Source organism: Lytechinus variegatus, chromosome 14 (genome assembly GCF_018143015.1).
Source record: "Lytechinus variegatus isolate NC3 chromosome 14, Lvar_3.0, whole genome shotgun sequence".
Lineage (NCBI taxonomy): Eukaryota > Metazoa > Echinodermata > Echinoidea > Temnopleuroida > Toxopneustidae > Lytechinus > Lytechinus variegatus.
In genome coordinates this window covers 12,294,918-12,315,559 of record NC_054753.1, presented here as the reverse complement: position 1 = coordinate 12,315,559, position 20,642 = coordinate 12,294,918, and the positions used below count along the sequence as shown (strand labels likewise).

The 20,642-nt window shown below is 35.9% G+C and overlaps 1 protein-coding gene across 1 annotated transcript; it reads left to right on the top strand.

Moving 5' to 3' along the window:
* The first annotated feature begins 1,591 nt into the window (after window positions 1–1,591).
* LOC121427750 (filamentous growth regulator 23-like) lies at window positions 1,592–17,000 on the top strand. Its single transcript, XM_041624296.1, has 12 exons — window positions 1,592–2,080; window positions 5,789–5,986; window positions 8,330–8,515; window positions 10,148–11,080; window positions 11,397–11,534; window positions 12,021–12,148; window positions 12,607–12,799; window positions 13,771–13,857; window positions 14,461–14,514; window positions 14,901–14,972; window positions 15,579–15,766; window positions 16,299–17,000. Exons 1-12 carry the CDS (start codon window positions 1,981–1,983, stop codon window positions 16,959–16,961), a joined length of 2,940 nt encoding a protein of 979 aa, XP_041480230.1. The 5' UTR covers window positions 1,592–1,980; the 3' UTR covers window positions 16,962–17,000.
* The last annotated feature ends 3,642 nt before the right edge of the window (window positions 17,001–20,642 follow it).

The window sequence follows — 20,642 nt, the reverse complement described above, 5'->3', positions numbered from 1 at the left end:
TGTGTTACATTATCTTGATTTACATTTTGTAAATCAAACAAAATAATTAAAGTTCAATTTCCCAGCTGAAATATGTTTTGTATATTGACTTCAAAGTTTGATATTTCAAGCTCCATATTGAGCAAGATAGGCAAATCCCCTAAAAGACAATAAGAGCGCGAAGCGCGAGCGAAAATTTTATATCCTAACCAATAGATTTTTCAAAAAATTATTTTCAAAGTCTTCCCCTCATGTTATTTTATTCAATCATGTTCCTCCTCTTATGTTTGCCTTTCTTCTTTTCTCCTCTCTTTTCCTTCCTTTTCTTTTTTTCTTTCTTTTTCCCTTTTTTTTCTTTTTATTGCTCCGCCAATAGGGGGGGCCCGGGCCCTCGGCCCCCCTGGATCCGCCTATGTATGTATATATATATATATATATATATATACATATATATATATAGTGTGCTTATTGTAAGGATTAATAATTTATCAATAGTGCAACTGCATAGATATTATTTTTTACTTTATTTCAAAATTGCAAGCTAGGCCACTCCTTCCAAACTCTTTTGGTTACATCTTGGTACATCTTGGTAACTTTTTTTCGGTCAGAAATCAATGAAAACCTACAAAGCATGTGTTACATTATCTTGATTTACAATGACCTGAAAGAAAACAAGATGATGCACGAGCCATAAGTCTCGCCTGATTTCGAGATCAATAACTTAAAATGTGCAATGTGATCTTCTGACCCCGAGATGACGTAATCATCATCCTCATGATAATAACACTTATGAGGTATTACCTAAGGATAATTTGTACAAGCAAGTGTGAACACAATTGATGCAGAAATAAAGAAACGACAGGCTTCAACAAAAACTTCATATGACCTCATAACCTCATTACCTTTTGGCCCTAGATGACCTTTGACTCGTTATCCCGGGGATGGTCACCAATGAATCGAAGGGTTAACGTCCCATATATTGCCCCATATTTTCAACATCCCACAATTAAATCTTAATCGTAACATAAATTATGATAGTGATATCTCGTGGTAGACAAAATAAACATGTCGTAAATACCTCAAATATTTTGTTAAAACTATATGTGTTCGCATTGTGAAAAAAGTACATATATCACAATATCCGTCCCAATGGCCCCATATCATTTTAATGACCGAGGAAAAAAAGGAGACTAAAAAAATGAGAGGAAAGGGGTGAAATGTGATATTTTTCTGAATATTATGTCAATATCTTCCACAATAGTTGATTTATATGTTAAAAACTTCAAAATGTTTGCTCGCTCGCTTCGATAGGTCGCAGCTTTTCAGAAATTTGCCGTTTACGCCACTGTCTTGCGCAATGCTGGACGTTGACCGCATAATAATACAATGCTCTAAACCATATTTACATATTTCCAACCATTTTATATGCAACAATATATGTTTTCATTATTAAACAATATGTACTCTATCATTAAAATACCACAATATCTGCCGCAATATTCGGGCAAATCGGATCGAACCAGTAAGACGGAATGCGTATCTCACTTCTTCAAGTGGTCACCGCAATTTACAATATGACGTCATAATCAAACTCTGATAACACAGTGGCGTGGCCTCCGAAATTCACCACATTTGTTAACTGTTTAGCGCTGGGCAATCGCCAAAATACAGCACGTACAGCTCTAGCATCATGAACTACTTAAAAGTTATCAACCTTCTTGAGCAATGAGAAAGGGATAAGAGTATTCTTTGGACGAATCATGCGATGTCTTAAATTCGGTAAACATCAATCTGAAGATAAATTGATGGAACTCTATACTGCGACGTTTCATTTATTTTATGTTTAATGAAAATATAACAGTATTCATAAGGATCTGCGTCATTCTTTATACTCGAGGAGTGTCGGTCAATATCGGAGTAGAGAGAACATCAAATTTCAATAAATATTCCATCATCTCTAGTTTCGTGCTTGTAGTAGACTAGCAGAGACATTTTGAAAGAATGAAAACAGTTACCATGGATATGAGAATGCACTGGATATGCTCCCTGTTAATTCTCATTTGTGGACTTCTTGGAGGAAACTATTATGCTTCAGCCCAAGGTAGGTTATTACGTATACCTCCATGGTATGGTATATTCATAAAATGAATTTCTCTACATCTAATATGTATCACAAATTTAATCATACAACCTTTTTTCAATGTATCCTTAAGTTGATCACGATAATGAACTTGACATGAAACCTTTGTTATCAAGTTTATTTCAAGTTGCTATACAAACAGAGCATTTTAAAAATGTGTATATATATGCAAGAAAACCTCTCTCTATATCTATAAATTGCTCATTGTGCTGGTGAGAATATTTCCCAACGAAAGATTATCGAATCAATCGAACTGTTAAGATACATTTTAACCAATGATTTGGTTGATTTTGACTCCTTTTCTGTTTAATTCATTTTTTGACCAATGATTTACAAGAGCGTATATTTATATGAAACGACTGTCATGATAAAAATACACCATGAAAGAGTATACTTCTAAATCTTAACCATCGATCTCGTCAGGTGGACTTGTGTGGACATCACGAGACCTCTGTTACATAGGTGTCAGGCATACGATCAATGTTTATTTGAAAAACTTGTACAGGTTGGACTACCTATAGACACTAAAAACTGATTGCATGTTTTATGTTGTAGGGACTAGGTCTTCCGATTATCAGCAGCAGCTAAGTTTAGTAAAGACTGAATTCGAGAAATCTTAGTTACTTGTGGAACTTAATGATTGAATGATAAGAAGGATTTTCCATCTATCGACCATATTTTCATATGGGAGCGTAGTACATATATCCACCTTGTTAAGTGCTCAAGGCGCCCCAATATTACCCAGGTTAAGCTAGTCTATACCCATTCCGGTGCTCACAGCTTTTTGAGGAATTGTTTCCTGCGGGTACCCATTTACCTCACCTGGGTTGAGTGCAGCACAGTGTGGGTAAATTTCTTGCCGAAGGAAAACACACCATAGCTGGGAATCGAACCCACGTCCCTCAGATTGAAAGATGAGAGTCTAGATATTTCTGCATTCAATGCATCAGATATAAGTTTACAAAGTAATATGTACAAATGTAACAAATTTATAATATTCTTAAGCAATGGATCAATAATAAATTATTTAAACAAATGTTTATTACTCAATAAACGAAAAGACAAATTCAAACAATGCAGGAGATTACGACGCCCCCACGATAAAACAAATTGTACCAGTTGCTTGAAACTGTGATATTGTTACATTAGTATTACTTCAATTTCAATATACAAGGTAATATTTGTTTCGGTTGCTAAAAAGTTTCAGGGCGTTCAAAATGTATTGAGCGTTCAGGGCGTTTCCAAAATATTTATCAAGGCTTGTTAATTACATTGTTTGTATTGGAATTAAACAACTGTCAGATTATTATGTCTCCTTAAAAATTAATATTCAATAATTACGCTTGACCATTGTTGACTCTTTCTTATTTCCGATGACGATATATTTCCTCCCAAAAACCATTTTTCTAATTTGACCGTGACTCAGTAATCATGCATCATAATTTGGTACCTTTACACAAAGTAGACACATAAAGATTTCCGTTATACTCGAGCCAAATTAAATAGAATTTACGAGATGATTGCTATAGGGCCTTCAAGAATTTTCTTACAACAAAGTTTCTTTGCGAAATAAAAACTTTATTATTGGTCAAAACTGACCTTTTCCCATTTCTGATGATTGGTAATATCCATTAAATCTTAGTTATATTGACTGAGCTCAAGATTAATGTCCTGTCACACCCATGATATCGTCTCCAGACCGACAAAAGCTATTAAGTTATTTCCAATAAAAGAATCTGTCGGTTTGGAGGTGGTATCGCCAGTGTGACTAGGGTAGTATAAATGCGACCAATGAGAAATTAAACACAAACCACACAATAAGTTATCACCACACCTTGTGCAAATTCCTCACACCAATCATGCGAATATGAGTTCTGTGATATATTCTAGTTCGAAAATATATATTCTTTGACAAGATTTTAAAAAGAGCAAATTTATGTTTAACCATTGCAATAATCTCTGTACTTATTAATTTAAATAAGAGATATCGGTTAATAATATTTTGCTTTTAAATGGCGCCTCGATGGACAGAAAGGAACGACGTCTCCAAGCGTCTTACATAATACACCCCATCATTGGATTCTGGTATATGCACATTCCCACTCCCTGTGAAGTATTCTAGCATTGAACAGAAAAGACGCTGTAATTGCTCAATCTTTTGTGAAATTCTGACGCTATGATAATAATAATAATAATAATATAGGTTATTCATATTGCGCACATATCCACCTTGTTAGGTGCTCAAGGCGCTCCTATATTACCCGGCTAAGCTAGATAGGCGTTCATAGCGCACACAGCTATTTAAGGAATTACTTCCTACCGGTACCCATTTACCTCACCTGGGTTGAGTGCAGCACATTGTGGATCAGTTTCTTGCTGAAGGAAATTACGCCATGGCTGAGATTTGAACCCACGACCCTCTGTTTCAAAGTCCGAAGACTAATCCACTTGGCGACAACGCTCCACGCTATGATATATTCTGAATCAATTCCATCGGAACCACTTGCCTAGCATCGTATATACATGATATAAGTTGAGTTCATATATCAATTCATTTTTTTTATTCATTTGATTCGTTTGTTCATTCATTTGAAAAAAAAAATAGTTATTGCTTTTTTTTATTGTTTATAGAGAAAACGCCATTTATCTTTCTTAAAAAAATATTTATTTTGTGAAGCGATCCACTCGTGGTTCCATGGAGAAACCTGTAAAATTACAGTTACCTGTTGAGAAATATGTATCATTTTCGCTTTGTCAAATTTATTTTTGACCTATTACATACATTCTTTGCATACAATGAATAGTAAGACTGAATCGAAACAAACCAATTTCCTTTCTGTCTTCATGTGGAACGTTACCTACTTCGTGCAAACATAACTCTGTTATCATCTTCAAACATTGTTTTAGATTAATCTCCTGCCTTTTTCTCTTTCGCGGTTTTTATTTGCGCAATTTGCTGGACACGTAATACTACAGGGCGTGATCTGGTCTGCTGAATAAATATTAAAGGGTTTTGTTTTACTGATAAGTTAAAGTTAGTTGTTTTTGAATTTGCATCTTGAGTTTTTGGACATTCCAAGTTGTAAAACATTGTTATAAAAGTTTGCCCTGGTAACTCATGGAGTCAATATCATATTATTGAATAAGAAAGGCACAAAGGACCGCCATATGAAATGGTCCCTCCATTTTTTTTTCATTTTAATGTTGTGATTTCGGATATTTTGCAACAAGGTAGAGAACGGTGAAGTCCGTAACTGATGTATGCGATTTTGTTTTAAAGGATTGATTCAATCAAGCGAATTCTAAGATTTTATAATGACTATCAGCAATGACGGTACCACCATCCCCACCAGCAATCCGGAGACAAAAATATCCACCTTGCTATTTTAGTAGATGGTGGAAAATGCAGAGCGATGTGTGGTATAGAGGTTGTAAGTTGAATAAAAAACAATAGCAGCAACAAGTCAAAAGGCATATTATATTGTTATAATGTAGTAGTGGTGAAAAGAGAACTTGTTCACAGGCTCATTAGACTCTGGTAGGGGTCGAGTGAAAGTGAAAAAAAATAATGGACTGCAACAATACATTGAGTGTCATACAAAATAAACATTGAGATTAATACTTATCAATAATCTAAATCACTAAATGTTGCCAATTTGTTCCTTGCAGTCTGCACGTCAATCCCACTGAGTGACCCGACCCGTGTTGTAGCCACGCCCCCTCTGAACGGACCAAACTACGCTTATTTTGAATTGGTTACATTGTCGTGTAATTCCTCGGGAGAGTACACCTTCACCGGGAATGATTATACATACTGTGAAGGCAATAATCAATGGAATCCCGACCCATCAACAGTCATATGCTACGGTGAGTATTCTACAGAAGAAATGGGTCCCGTCTGATAAAAAAGATTTCCGATTGATCCGATTAAAATTAACTCTATATGGAAAGCCATCATTGTCATAATTTTTTCTACAGGAAATCTGCACAATGTCCTTGGTAAAAAAAAGGAGCACGTCGAATTAATGTATGAGTATATAATACACGTATCTAGAAAGTATTTAGAACAAACATGCATTTAAGATATTGGCGTAGCTGGTTTTCCATAGTTGTGGTAGTTTCGATCAATCGCAACTCTTTACAAGACGGTGTCCGCCTCAATAAGTTGGTCAGAAGGGGCCAACATTTTCAGAGAAACAAACAAGAAAAAAAGATGAAAAAGGGTCAAAGGTTAATGCCATTTCAGGGAGCACTCTCCTTTTCTATGCTCTTCATCCTTTTCTCACTCTTTTTTTCCTATACCTTTCTCACTCCGCTTTCCTTTTCTCCTTCCCTCTTTTCACTGATTTTTATTTTTTTTTCTAATTTTAATTTTTATTTATTTATTTAACTGTTTATTTTATTGTTCTATTTTTTTTTTTTTGGGGGGGGCGGGGTCGCCCGTGGCTATGAAAATTACACCTATTATGATTAACAATATATCACATCGAACCTTCATATTCTATGAATCGTACATTCGAGCAAAACCTCCATTAGCATGATGATTAGGGAATTCACATTTTCCTGAGATTGTTTTTAGAATACAGCGTGAACATTTTTAAACACAGTTTTTCACTTCGAGTTTATAAAGAAACTTCTTGTTCGAAGTCATTTATATATTTCAAAGTAAACTTAAGCCATGTTTGTCTTTCTCTCCAAACCTTTGTTTGATGTAAAGTTAATGAGATTATTATTTGTGTAACAGGTTGAAGAAATAAACATGATGGTGGATATGTAGATGGATTAAAGGGGTAATAGAAAGACAAATGGATAGCTAGAAATGTAGACGGCATCTACATAGAGAGGTGTGAGAAACCGATGTCAAAGATTGCATAAAATGAATTTATTGTAAAGTGCATGCAATAACTTACTTTGTCGCTAATATTTCAGTTTTCAAATCGTATTTACCTGTATTTGCTTCAAGATAAACATGTCGTGTAAGCACAAAGCGGAAAAATGTTCAACACTAACTATGAGCTCATTTTGGGGTAAAATGTGCATCTTTCTTGCACCTTGAGGGTGCAGAGTTGTTTCCATTTGGAAAGCATTTCGGATATTTGTATATTTCTTTTTATGGCATAGTTGAAACAATAATTGAAAAATATGATTACCATAAATCAAAATACCATCAAAATGTGTTTTAGTGCAAATTATTTATTTCACTCAAAGGAATGTCACCTCTGTTTGAAATTTATCTTTTTTTGACCTGACTGCTAAGAAAGCATGCACGAATGCCTGTGAGCAAGCAACCAGGGGACCAACGGCTTAAGGTCCTCTCCGAGGGACCTGGTAATGAGGATGAATGCCTTACCAAAGGGCACTAGCGCAACACTTGGGAATCGAATCCGGGTCACCGGAATCCGAAACCCCCGCTCTACCGACTGAGCTATTGCGCCTCCATTTAGTATTTAGTAAATTTAGTATTTAAAATCAATATGGATCATACAAACGGTCGTTCTTGCAGATACAGTCTAGTCAAATACCACCACGCAAACTCTTGTACTACTGAAAATGCATTGAAAATGAATTCATTTGAAAATATGCTTACACTTTAATATTTTCGATAAATTCAAGTTTTGCACTTGTTTAGCTCGTCGTATTCCATACTTATCATCGATAATGTTTTTTTTAGAACTTCCGAAAAGTTTTACGCTATGTGGTTGATGCATGGTTTGTTTACAAACATTCATACATTAATCATTTTGAAGGTATAAGTTTGACCTGATAATATGATTTTAATGAAAAGCAGGAAAATTAGAGAAGATATTGGAAAAAGGTTTTGTGAGCATACCCTAAAATGGGGGTATTCGATTTTGTTTTAATCTGTGACGTCATATGCTAGCAGCTCCCGTATATTATATCATAAAAAAAGTAAATTCCAATAGATATGTTCTTAAAAGGGTACGAAATTATATGTCTGATGATACATGAATATCACACATACAAATAAATTCACTATTGAATTATTAACTTTTTCGGAAATTTCATTTGCGAAATTTACATCACATGAAAAGCATGTATGGAGAAGCTGCTCGTCATGACGTCACAATTTTTTTTTATTCTTTGAAAGATTTTCATTTTTTGCCGGTCACCATATTTTTCTTAGCTGAAGCCAGGGACGAGATCAGTCCATCATGAATGATATCTTATAAATCAAACTCTCTTTTACAGAAAAATGCGCAGATAACCTACTTCCAGCCAGTGTCATCCAAGTCGACGCTGATGGTGCCACGAAGAGTTATTACGAGCACGGAGAATACATTTATTTATCGTGCCCTGGTAGTCAGAATCTGATTGGTCCAAATAGGGTCACGTGTTTAGATGGCTCCATCGGTGATGTCACGGTTTTGTGTGAAGGTAAGAAAAAGAACAAATGGCACATATACACGCTTTAAATATAGAAAGTGGCTTTTATATGAATGACTGCATAAAACATTGAAATAATTATAGAGATGATGAGGCGGAAGATGAAACATATATATCATGTAAATTAAATTTTATGAATTCTTTTAAAACAGTGCCAAGGTGAATTAGAAAAAAAGAACGCATGAATTAACAGAGTTTAAAAAATACAGAGAGATAAATGAAAGAAAATAAAGAAATATTGTTGAAAAAAAGAAGGAATGTAATAATATGAAATGCAGAAAAATACCCAATGAGTGGGTAATAATATAAAATAAACTGTGATGAATTAGACTGCAGATGATAACACGATATAGGAATAGGAAGGAATTCTTTTTGTACAAAGAAAATAGGAGTAATCGATCGCAAGAAAAGAGGATCATGTAGAAATAGAATGAAATAAATGCATAGGATATACATGCCAAATCGTTTTGAAATAATACTGGTCAGCTACTTTTGCTCCATCGACTTGTTTCCCTAATATAATTCAATAATCGTAACCTGAAAAATTGCAAGGAGAAAAACCGAATAAACTACGTAAAACTATGAAAATCCGGCAAAGAAACTAATATTCACATTTTCTTCACAAAACGTGTCATTCCTATTGCAAATATTTATTTAACCCTAACGTTGACTTGTGTAATTTGGCAGCAGGTTTACGAATCCAACCTGATCTATAGACACAGAAGTAATCTTGGGTTTGGTATTTCTGTTGAGATAACAAGAATATAAAATCTGTTATCTTTGCTTGGCAATTTATTGAGCTGTAAAGTCGATTCGTTAGATAATTCAGCGTTCTCTTGCATTTTAAAGGGTGATATAAGAGCGTTAAATTTAACATGGTTTCTGACCGATTGCAAGCATTGCTCAGGAATATGAATTTTGATCGAGCATGATGTAAATGTTATGTGCATGATGGTGAGACTCTATGCAACCTATAATAAGTAGTAGAAGATCTAACAAAGATTGAAATTTTAAGTATATTCTAAGGTTTATCAGTAACGGGAAAGTATACAACCGTTTGTTTTTATAATAGGAATTGGTCAGAAACTATAAACAGATTGAGCAGTACGAGCAGAATCATTATCATTAAGAGAATAAGAATGATGATAAAAATTCAGATGTAATAGTTGTCTAGTTATGGTAGAAGTAACGGAAGTCATGATAGTAGTCATCATCGTCGCTGTAGTAGAAGTAGTAGCAGAAATAGGAGGAGGAGGACGACGACGAAGAAAAGGAGTGTTAGGAGTAGCGAGAGAAGTACAAAAATGAGAATGAGAAGAAAAGGGGATGGGAATTAGAAATATTAACATTAGTATGTAAAAAAGGTATAAAGGGGAAAGTCGTGAAACCGTATCATTAGTCTTTTATGTAAAGTTGTAATAAATCTTTATTTCTAGAGAAAAGAAATAAGGGACGAAAATTTAAATAGTATAAAGAAATATACAGTATATATATATTTAATATAATTATGTACGAAAAGTAAGCCTATTGAAGTGAACGAAGGCTATTGAATGTTGGACGGAGAATATTCTGTATAAATAACTGAACATTAACAAGGTTGTATTTTTTCTTTGTGGTATTCAGGAGGAACAACTACGATTGTGTACACGACCACACACGCTACAACTACAAGTATGCCCTCAACGACTGCCCAACAGGATCGAACAACGTTGGATTTTCAGACGATATTCAATACCGCAACGGGTGCTACCACACCTGACAATGACAGCTTCTCCACTCAACAGCCTGGAGAAGCCACGGAGGCACAAACGAATCCATTGACATCCATAGAATATATTACCTCAGCCGACGTCACCACAGTTGAGATATCGACGATGATTCCCACTGATCTATCTGCAACCACTGTACAACAGTCTACATCAAGAACTCTTACAGAAAACATTACAGAAGCAACAGAGGCGCTAACAGATATACCAACATCAACGTCTGCGAGTACGGATGTGTATGAAGGAACGACGTTCCAGACGGTGTTTTCAACAGACTTTACAGGAGGCACGATGAAAACAGATTCACCTGTGACAGCGACGACGCCAGGATCCAGCGACGGAGCGACAGAGGCAGTCACCGAGGAAACCGTAACATTCTCAACGTCTGTGCTGGCCACTGATGTGGACATAGGAACAACAATCCAGACAGAATTCATCACAGATCTTCCAGAAAGGACTTCGGCAACTGATTATTCAGTGACAGATTTCACAACAGAGGTCGTAACGGAAGTTGCAACAGAGTTCGCAACAGAGACAGATACCTACCCAGCAACCACGATGCAGGAAACCGAAACAACTCCATTCACAGAGTTACCGCAAACGGACGGTAACATCGTTACCACATTAACCACCGGCGTTTCTGTGACTGATGACGATGTGACAACTTCACCCATAGAAGCCACTGAAGTGGTGTCAACTTTAATTACAGTAACGGAAGTAGTAACAGAAATGGATGACCTTACTTCCACCATGACAACAGCTCCACTTGGCACTGATATGACAACCATGAGTGAGTATTTGTTAGTGGTGTCTGGCCTATTCCTACAGCCCTTCATTTGTTTCATATTTAGTAACAAATCTTAATAACAAAAGTAACGCATGGACGAAGCATGGTTATAATTATCCCTTTAGCATTTTAGTCAAACAAGTTATTTAAAATTAATTCAGGCATTAAATATATAGAAAAAGGAAGTGAAGTATATCTCTGTTTTCCTTTCTAACCTTGCATTTCACCCACTCTACTATCTTTTTCTCATGGACACAAATCTTCTCTTAAAAAAAAATCACGGATTTGCTTTCACTGACTTTTAATAATATCTTCTCAGTGTACGATCCGTGTGTGGGGTTTTGCGACCCAGACCGAGAGCGCTGCGTTGTAGGACTGGATGGACCAGAATGCGAGTGCCTTCCAGGATTCTATAGGATTACCGAGGACCGTTCAGAGACAGACGTCCAGTGCACAGGTGAGTGTGTGAGGGTGGTGGTGGTGGTGGTGTGTGTGTGTGGGCGTGCGCGAGTTTTTAGTGACCTAAGTCTGGGGACATTTCTTACATTTTACCCATTAATCGGGGACGTCCCCGGTCCAAATAACCATGCCAATAAACTCCCCATTTCATTTCAAACCGTTCCATATATTATAGTAAACTCAGATCTGACAAATTCTTGTTTTGATAGTGGGCAGTTGCAGATGAAAAAAGCTCTCCATATTTATGTACTAGAATGGATTACAAATCAATGATTGATTCTGGTAACAACGACAAAGCAACAATGATACAATGAAATGACAACATTTTGCCCCGCAATTTGTTTTGCCCCGTTAATTTGTTTGGTGATAAATGTATAGGAAGTTCGCAAAGTCCGGACATTTCATATAATTTTGTCATTAGTTAGATGAGAAGTCGATAATCTCTTGGTGTCTAAATTTTATTTTTGCTTTCACGCTTTCGTAGAGGCAATCCTATTCGAGGTCGACGCACGTATCACAGAAATTGACGGTCAAACTGTCGAGTTTAGCGAAGATTTGAACAACAGCTCCAGTCCTCGATTCATCTATTTGGACAATCTAATATGCACTGCGGTGAGTGGAATTTCTTTTTAGAGAACTTAAGAAAACTGGAAGTTATGGAAATTATTTAGTAAGAAGGAAGTTCAGAAGAAAATTATTTAACAGGCCTTCCATCATCTTCCTTCCGTTGTTATGTGTTGAAGCTATGTTATGAAGAAATCTTAAACATAATTACGAGACATGATTAAAAAATCTCTCACTAACTTTTTTAAAAATTTCATTTACACCATTTTTGCCCTCTTCAACAACACAATTATTATCATTTCCCCAATCGCCAGCTGCATCCAGACTACCACTTTAGCAGACATCATCGCCGAGGTGCACCGTCACCAATCCACAGTCTGCATAATGGCATTGGTACCGACCGGAGCTGCCAACCTTTGTTGAAGAATACTGTCTCCAAAATATATTATCCAGATATGTCTCACTACGATATCAAGTTATGTTTTATTCGTTCTTACCTTATTTAGGCGTCGTCCATCCAGGATTCTCTCTCCGACTTCCTCGCCTGTCAGGTTACTTCATTCTCTAATGGCAGCATCATCGCCGCAATCGAACTCTACTTCGACGAGCTGAGCAATGCCACGGAGGTTGAGGTATTCAACGAGACTGTAGCGGTTTTTGAGGAGAACAACATCACGGCTGAAGTCACCAGAGTGGAATGTAAGTTCGCAAACATTTCAAGAATTAAAACATAACTTCTGATTTCCAGTCAATCATTCTGTTCCTGTCTGTCCAGTTGTTCCTTTTGAAATAACGATGGAACCAAAATACAACACTTGAATGAAAGATTAACTTTGATCTTCACGACTTCGCATTATCACGTGTTTATCCCTTTCTTGGGGGCGATGCGCATGTAATTAACATCAGTCTTTCATGTTTAAAAACAGGTGGTCTGCGCGTTTTACTCCGCCTACTTGCCACTTCTCTTCAGAGCGAAATAATTTAAGTGAGATCCCACTATGAATATCTAAACTTAGTCAAAATTTATGGATTTTTCCTTTCTGTGGACTGAGGAAAATAATGAAAATTCAATGAATGAATTAAAATACTCGTAACTTCATGGACTTTAGTTTGCATTACGTTTTGAAGTTGGTTGTCACACGAATCCTTATTGGAAGGTAAAATTCGTAAAATAAAGTAATGATGTATATCAAGAAAGTGGTGACCGTGAGATAACTATATAGCCTACAGAGGAGGAGGGGGGGGGGGGGGGGGCGGAGGAACTTGAAGGTGCGTTTCTAGGGACTCCTCTGATGGTAACTATTGATCAATTGCATGTATATTCATTTTGTTTTTACTCCAAATTAGGTTAACATGTCGCATCTGTACTTTGGAGGGTCCAAAAAGGAGACAGAGGGGAATGTACTTTTTAGTATTAAATTTAGTACCGAATAAGTACCAATAAGTACCCTTGAATGAATAATATCCCTCCTGTGCCCCTTTTTGGAAGTTTGTATGGGAATGAACCAGTTTTAATTGTCTGAAATGCATGTTTGCCTGTCAGGTCATTTTTCATTGGGGGGGATAACTTTTTTTTAAAGTGAGAGCGTTACTTATTTAAACAATATCTTTTATCAAACTTTAGAATTCAAGCATTAATGCAAGATATCTCCATTTATTACTTATTTCAGTAATGATACCTTCCATATCAACGACTGCGCCCGCAACTACCAAAACACAAGCATCAACCGCTACAGCAACAGCAACGGCAACAACAGGTAATTGAGTTACACCTTCTGCTTTATATTATAGTGTATGAAGAGGCAAATGAGCCAAAATTTAGTGGGACATTACATGACGTAGCGGGCAAAATTTCTAAAACTTGTAAGCGAGCAAAACCTTTGGGCTCTTGAATTTTGTGATAGTTCTTGCATAAACAAATGATATCATATATCACATATTTCACTTACTTTCCTTTCTTTTTTCTTTATCTTCGTCGTATATTTTCTTCATTTTTTTAAGGGGAGGGGTGGGGGGGGGGCAGTGCCACAATCCACATTTGTACGCCAGTGATTGTTCAATGTTTGGAGAATGACAAATTTGACAACGCGATAATAAAAGCTTCTTCCTTGGCCTGCAATATGAACAATGACAAAGTTCTATAATGACATCTACAAACTGATTTCTGTTCATAGGTGATTCAAAATTATGAACAGTGCATGTGTAAATTCTTACGTAGTGCTAACAAATAACCTAACATAACAACAAGGACAAAAAATAGTGACACTTCATTAGCTATGGGTATGGGTTTAGAATGAACTATAAATGACTTACATCGTCAAAAACCAGTGCAAAGTATTCTCTATTTTCTTTTGTTCCAGATCATGATACAACTGACAGGATCACTCTAACGACTAGGACAACACCATCAAGAGGTTTGTGATATTCCAAATTATGTCGTATTATATACATGTAAATAAAACAGCAATGGATGTCTCAGTTCAATTCCTTGGTAGATAATCCAACCACTATAGCTCTAGATTACAATTAAGTGTTACATTACTAATAATACACATGTTTCTTGTGAAATAAAAGTAATCCAATGTGATATAGCCTTTAAAATAAGATGGACAAATATGCCAAATTAAAGAATCACACCTTGTTAAGTTACGTACTTATGTATAGGTATCTTCATGAAGTCTAATGGGCGAAATATTGGTAAAGAAGTTTGTTTAAGGGAAACTTCGACTACAAAAATATATTAGTTGGTTTGGTACCCGTCGTAGTTTTTTATGATCTTTATTATTTTTGTCTCTATTAGGTACAGAAGGGGCAACACAAGGGACGAAATCTTCAACAACTCAGTTTGCAACGACTGCTCAACCAACCAATAGTAAGTTCATGTGACAACTGGGTATTATGAGCATCAATGAATTGTACAGTGATGTAAAATTGTGAAGATGATAATACTGAAAGAAATTGGGAGTTCGGGTATGAACTGATTCCGTTTGAATGGGAGTTAAACGGGAAAATATATTGCATTCAAAGACATGAAGGATGTTAGACTGCAAGACAAATAAAAGATAGGCCTATATAGTTATGCCTTTGTGTATTGAGAAACAATAGTGAGCACGACATAAGTTTGGATTTGAATTTCATAGGGGATTGACCTGTTTAGAATAAAAAAAAACATTTTTGTGATAGTTTTTGGCATAATATGCAAAGATGGTGTCATCTTTCGCTCTTCTTCTTTTCGTTTTCTTCATTTCCCTCCTCTTTCTTTCCTCTTTCCTTCCGGGGTCCAGTTACGCTCAAGGTACCCATGCGCCATGTCATAGATGATAAAGATAGACATGATAGGGGGGTTATAAAAATAGCTGGAGAAAAAATAAAAACAAGAGGGAGAGGTCGAAAAAAATGGGATGGAAATGCAAAAAGGGGGAACATCTAATCATTTTTTTAATAGCGACGAAAATGTGTTACGCAATTCCCTCCGCAGGTATCACGAATACAACACTCATAGTCCTGTACGTCTTGATTCCCGTTCTCGCCGTCATCCTCCTGATCGCCATCGGAGTCATTCTCTACCAGAACAAGAAAGTATCGGACCTATACGGGGTCCACAACCCAAGAGGCAAGAAACCAAAGGAACCGAAGAATGATAAGAAGTCTAAGGGCTCCAAAAAGGTATTTGCTTAATTCGTTAACTGCAAAAAGTCTGGTATTACGCAACATCAATACACATTTTGTATTTCTTTTAAGGAGGGAAGAGAGCCAAGAGAACGGAAACATTATAAGAGGTCCAATGATTCAAAGAAGGTATTTCTCCATTGCGTAAAACTGCAGAGGAAAGTGTTATATGTAACACGAATTTAGCATTAATAATTTGGGTGTCGTTCCAAGAGGGGAGAAAGTCAAACCCAAATGATCAAAAGAAATGTAGTTAAATGGTTCCAATGATGTAATTCCTGTTCGTAAACTACAAAAAGTTGGCTGGTATAATAGTACACTAGCGTTAGTCTCGGTGTTCGTTGATGCTGTCAAATGAACTTTAATATGTTTCTATGATTATTGGAAATGAGTCAAATTAAATAGCGTAGAAAAAGAACATAAAGTTGACAATAAATTTGAAACCACATAAGAAATAAGAGTAAGAAAAGGCTATAATAGTCCTTTTAATCAGATTTTGATCTTATTTGTCTGAATCTATCCGAAATAGGAAATGAATACCTACGTTAATACAGCGTTCTATGACGGAATAAAGACCAGCGCAGACAAGGCAACTCAAACTCCGAAACCACAGCCTTCGGATGACGATCGTCCCGACAGCGGCGTAGTCGTGTCTGAGGACGTCGACCACATGGTGTATCCTTTCCCCTGGAACGAACCAGATCGACACGAGGACGTCGATGACGCCAAGGTGATCTACGCGAAGGTCGATCGAAAAGCCGTAAAAGATGTTACGCATAAAAATCCACCAGTTGTTGTCGAGATCGAATTGAAACCTGTAGCGGTAGAGGAATCTCAAAGCGCGCCAATCGACTGGGCCGCGGTAGACCCCGAGCACGACGCGATAGAGAGAGAAACGTCAGTCAGCGAAGCGGTTACAATAGAGTCAGACCATAATGACGCTGACGATCAGGCGGATACTGAATCGCTCGAAATGAACAATACGGGCTCGCAAACCGAGGTCGATGATCAGGATGAAGAACCCAACTATATAGCGATAGGAGGTTTTGAACTCAACGAAACGTCTTCCAACCAGGAATCGACGTCGAAAGAGGACGAGAGTATTAAACTCGACTCCATTAGTTTAGAATTAACGTCAACGATGGAAAGTGAATTGGACAGGAGGTTCAGCTATCCGAGTTCTCCTTGTTGACCTTTGAACCCTTAATCCCAGTATGCTTTTCCGTTTTCAGGTCAGTTAGGTTTTTCATCAGTCATGAAATTTGGAAAATTGAAAAAAGAAAGAAAGCAAATAAGCCTAATTCTTATAACGTAAGGGTATTTTATCTAGATTGTTATTTCGACTGAACGATTCTTTTTTCATGTATAATTATTTTCATGCAACAAAATACTTTTTTGTTGATAGTGGCATTGCCATACTTCAGTGGAAAGAAACGTGGCCGTCGTCACTTTGCCATATTACTCTACACTCATAATTATGATCTTTAAAAATGGTTTTATATGTTCCCTTCATGTAGCTCATTTTATACTGCGCCATGATCATTAACTTATGATTGATCATGACACATTACAAAATTATCTTTTCTATAATTAAAATAGCGTTATTGTCGGCTGGTCTGACATCTCATTTTATCCATTCCACACCGTATTCCAGTAATCCCGAACGGTTGTAAATACTGTCGTGTCACCAGGATATTGTTTCAGTGCAGCAGTCGGCACATGACTGAGAAAATGGGTAAAAACGCTACTATAACCAAATAGGTAAAATAGGTAGGTTTACAATTCTTCAGAGACATTTTGGCGGTGTGAGTACACTGAAAAAACTCCGATGCTGATTTAACACCAGCCTGGAATCTACATATGTGCACACCAGAGAAGTGTTAAACAACACCAGTTTAGTGTTGGTCTAACACCAGATATGTGATTATACATCACCAATTAGTATGAAAACAGCATCGGTTTGTTTCTAAACTGGTGTTATTTTAATATCAAGGTCACGTCAGAGGTTATCGATTAATCGTACGCTTGATTTTCACGATTGATTGTACATTGTATAGTCAATACAGTCAATCGTAGAAAAAACGATCATTGCTAACCTTTGTGTTTCGGGCCCCATGTCTTGTTATACCTCAAATGGTAGATTTGATTAGAATACTTTAATGCAAAAAGGCAAAAATCTTCTAAACCATTCTTAAATCATGGTTCTATAACATTTTCCAACGTGGTCACCAAATATTTATTGTTATGCTCTGTAAAGATACTTCCTGTTTATGCATTATGTTCTAAGGATTATATTATACTGCCAAGTATTCATTATTTAACTTGTAAATATATATGCCTAGGAGATAGTGAATTGAACCATTCATTTTCACCCCCAAAAATAATTCCTTTCTAACACTCGCTATTATAAGCAAAAGCAAAAAATATTTACCAGTGTTTGCCTGTTGCGTCAATCTTTGCTGGAACGATTCGAGCATGCAATTTACGAACAAACGTAAAAAAAAAAAGAATTTATAAATTTTGAAATCAACTATGCACTTTTATCTGTTAATAAGGTCGCAATTATGCATTTCGAAATAGAAAGGCGACACAATATTTTTACAAAGCATTTGACCTTATTATTAACAGGCCGTATAGAAAAATAAACAAATGAACTAGAATAAATCGAACGAAGAAATATTGATTTGTGGAAAATAATTCCCAAAGTAATGTTAAACTTTGGTTATAATTGTTGTGATTGTTTTAAGGCACTCTGTATTTCTTATATGTTAACTTTTTTAAATATTGTTATTCAGTCTTTTTTTATACAATTTTGTTAAAACAGCTTTTATTACAACTTTTGTTTGGTTTTATACATAAATAAAAAAAAAATCATTAAATGGTGTAAAGAAAGAGAGAAAGATCCGAGTAAACCAGGGCTCCGTAACACAAAGGTTTGCGATGAATTGCAAATATGGAAGAACCGCACTGATTGGTCGCTGGCCGGTATCTTAAAGCTAATGCGCGTGTAACATTTATATTGATTGGTCCTTTGGATTGGTCACTTCATTTAGCGATTGATCGCTAATCTTTGTGTTACGGAGCCCAGGAGAGTTTCATGAAGCAAACATTAATTAAGTTGTTATTCCCCAATCAGGTATTCGGATTATTGTAGCTTACAACAATGTTTCTTGGAACTTTCCTCAGTTGTGATTAATGACAATACAGTTGCCCCCATTATTCACAACTGTCGATTGAAGCTGACCTATGCTTACTTTACAGTTAACAACCACTAAAAGTTATCAATTACAAACAGAGACAATGTGACTAGGACCTAATATAATCATATATCCTGTTTTTAATATAAATTTCTTTATCATGTTTATGGTACAAAATGCAATTATCTTTAATGTACTTACTAAAAAAGTGAGATATTTTGTTTGTACTTGATACTAAGATGAGATAACTTTTATAGACATGAGGTACTTAAAAAGAACTGAGTTGAGATTAAAATGATAACTTCTTATAAAATACTAAATCTATGTGTGAATGAGATTGATCATATACAGTTGAAATAAGATACAGTAGGTAATGAGTTAAAGGGATGGTCCACGCTTAAAATATTATTCACTGAGCAAAATGCCGAAAATTTCATCAAAATCGGATTCATCAAAATCGGATAACAAATAATTAAGTTATTGCTGTTTAAAGTTTAGCAATATTTTGTGAAAACAGTCATCATGAATATTAATTAGGTGGGCTGATGATGTCAGCCCCACTTTCCGTTTTCTTATGTTATTACATCAAATCATATTTTTTCATTATTTGATACTCGTGTGAACAACATGTCTCCCTTATAATGAAATAAGTTGCCGCAATAAATATCTAATGCACTAAATCAGTTGTCAATCCAATTTTTCTAGTTCTTGGAGGAAAAAAATTGAATAAAGCTAATTTGATATAATAGAATACAAAAGAATAAGTGGGGATGTGACATCATGAGCCCTAATGAATATTCTTGACGACTGTTTTCACAAAATATTGCTGATTTTTAAAATTCAATATTTTTGCTATTTGTAATCCGATTTTGATGAAATTTTCAGCATTTTGCCCAGTGAATTCTACTATATTTATTAAGTTCTAAACACTCTCAGCCCGGACTATCCCTTTAAGTCACACCAACGAAACTCGCTTCAAACGAACGTTGGCACGTCATTGAAAATAGCTATGATCAGTCTGGAATCGGTAACGCTGGTATGACTAGGACATTAATTCTATAAGGACAAATAATATATCAATTATAATAAGCAACAATGGATGAAGGAGGATGGAGGGAGAAAATGTAGTGAGGACACAGAGGGGAAAGAGAAGGAAAAGAGTAAGGGGTAGGAGGAGTAAGATGGGAATGGAAAAATAATGGGGAGGAGAGAGAGAGAGAGAGAGAGGGGGGGGTCAAGACAGTCGCAACGATAATCTTATGGCAAAACAATTTCGAATGAAGGATAAATTCTCAAAATTCTCTCAATAATACTTAGAGATATAGCGAAATCAATTTAGGCCAAACAATGTGAATGGCAGTAATGGCAGACTTTCAGAAAGTCGTACAGATTAAATGGCCCGTATTCTGAAGTCAGGTTTAACTTACATGTAGACCATGGTCTAACTCTGTGCTAAAATTATGGGAAGTCAAAAGTGTCAAAAAAATTATTAAGTTGTATGTTTCTTATGGTTGCTGTGCTCTTTCCTGATTCATCAATGGTGAAGACAATCATCTATTTATACTTCCCAGACAATTATGAATGATTTGATAGCCAAATGAGTTGAAATATGATATCTCTTTTGTTAGTGATTTATGTAACAATTGGCTATACATACTTAAACCACAACTTTAAAC

Excerpts from the sequence above, each read along its gene's own strand:
- LOC121427750 (XM_041624296.1), top strand. The coding sequence starts at position 1,981 with ATGAAAACAGTTACCATGGATATGAGAATGCACTGGATATGCTCCCTG. Across the intron at positions 12,149-12,606 it reads ACAATCTAATATGCACTGCG|GCGTCGTCCATCCAGGATTC; the intron begins GTGAGTGGAATT and ends TACCTTATTTAG. Across the intron at positions 14,973-15,578 it reads GACTGCTCAACCAACCAATA|GTATCACGAATACAACACTC; the intron begins GTAAGTTCATGT and ends TTCCCTCCGCAG.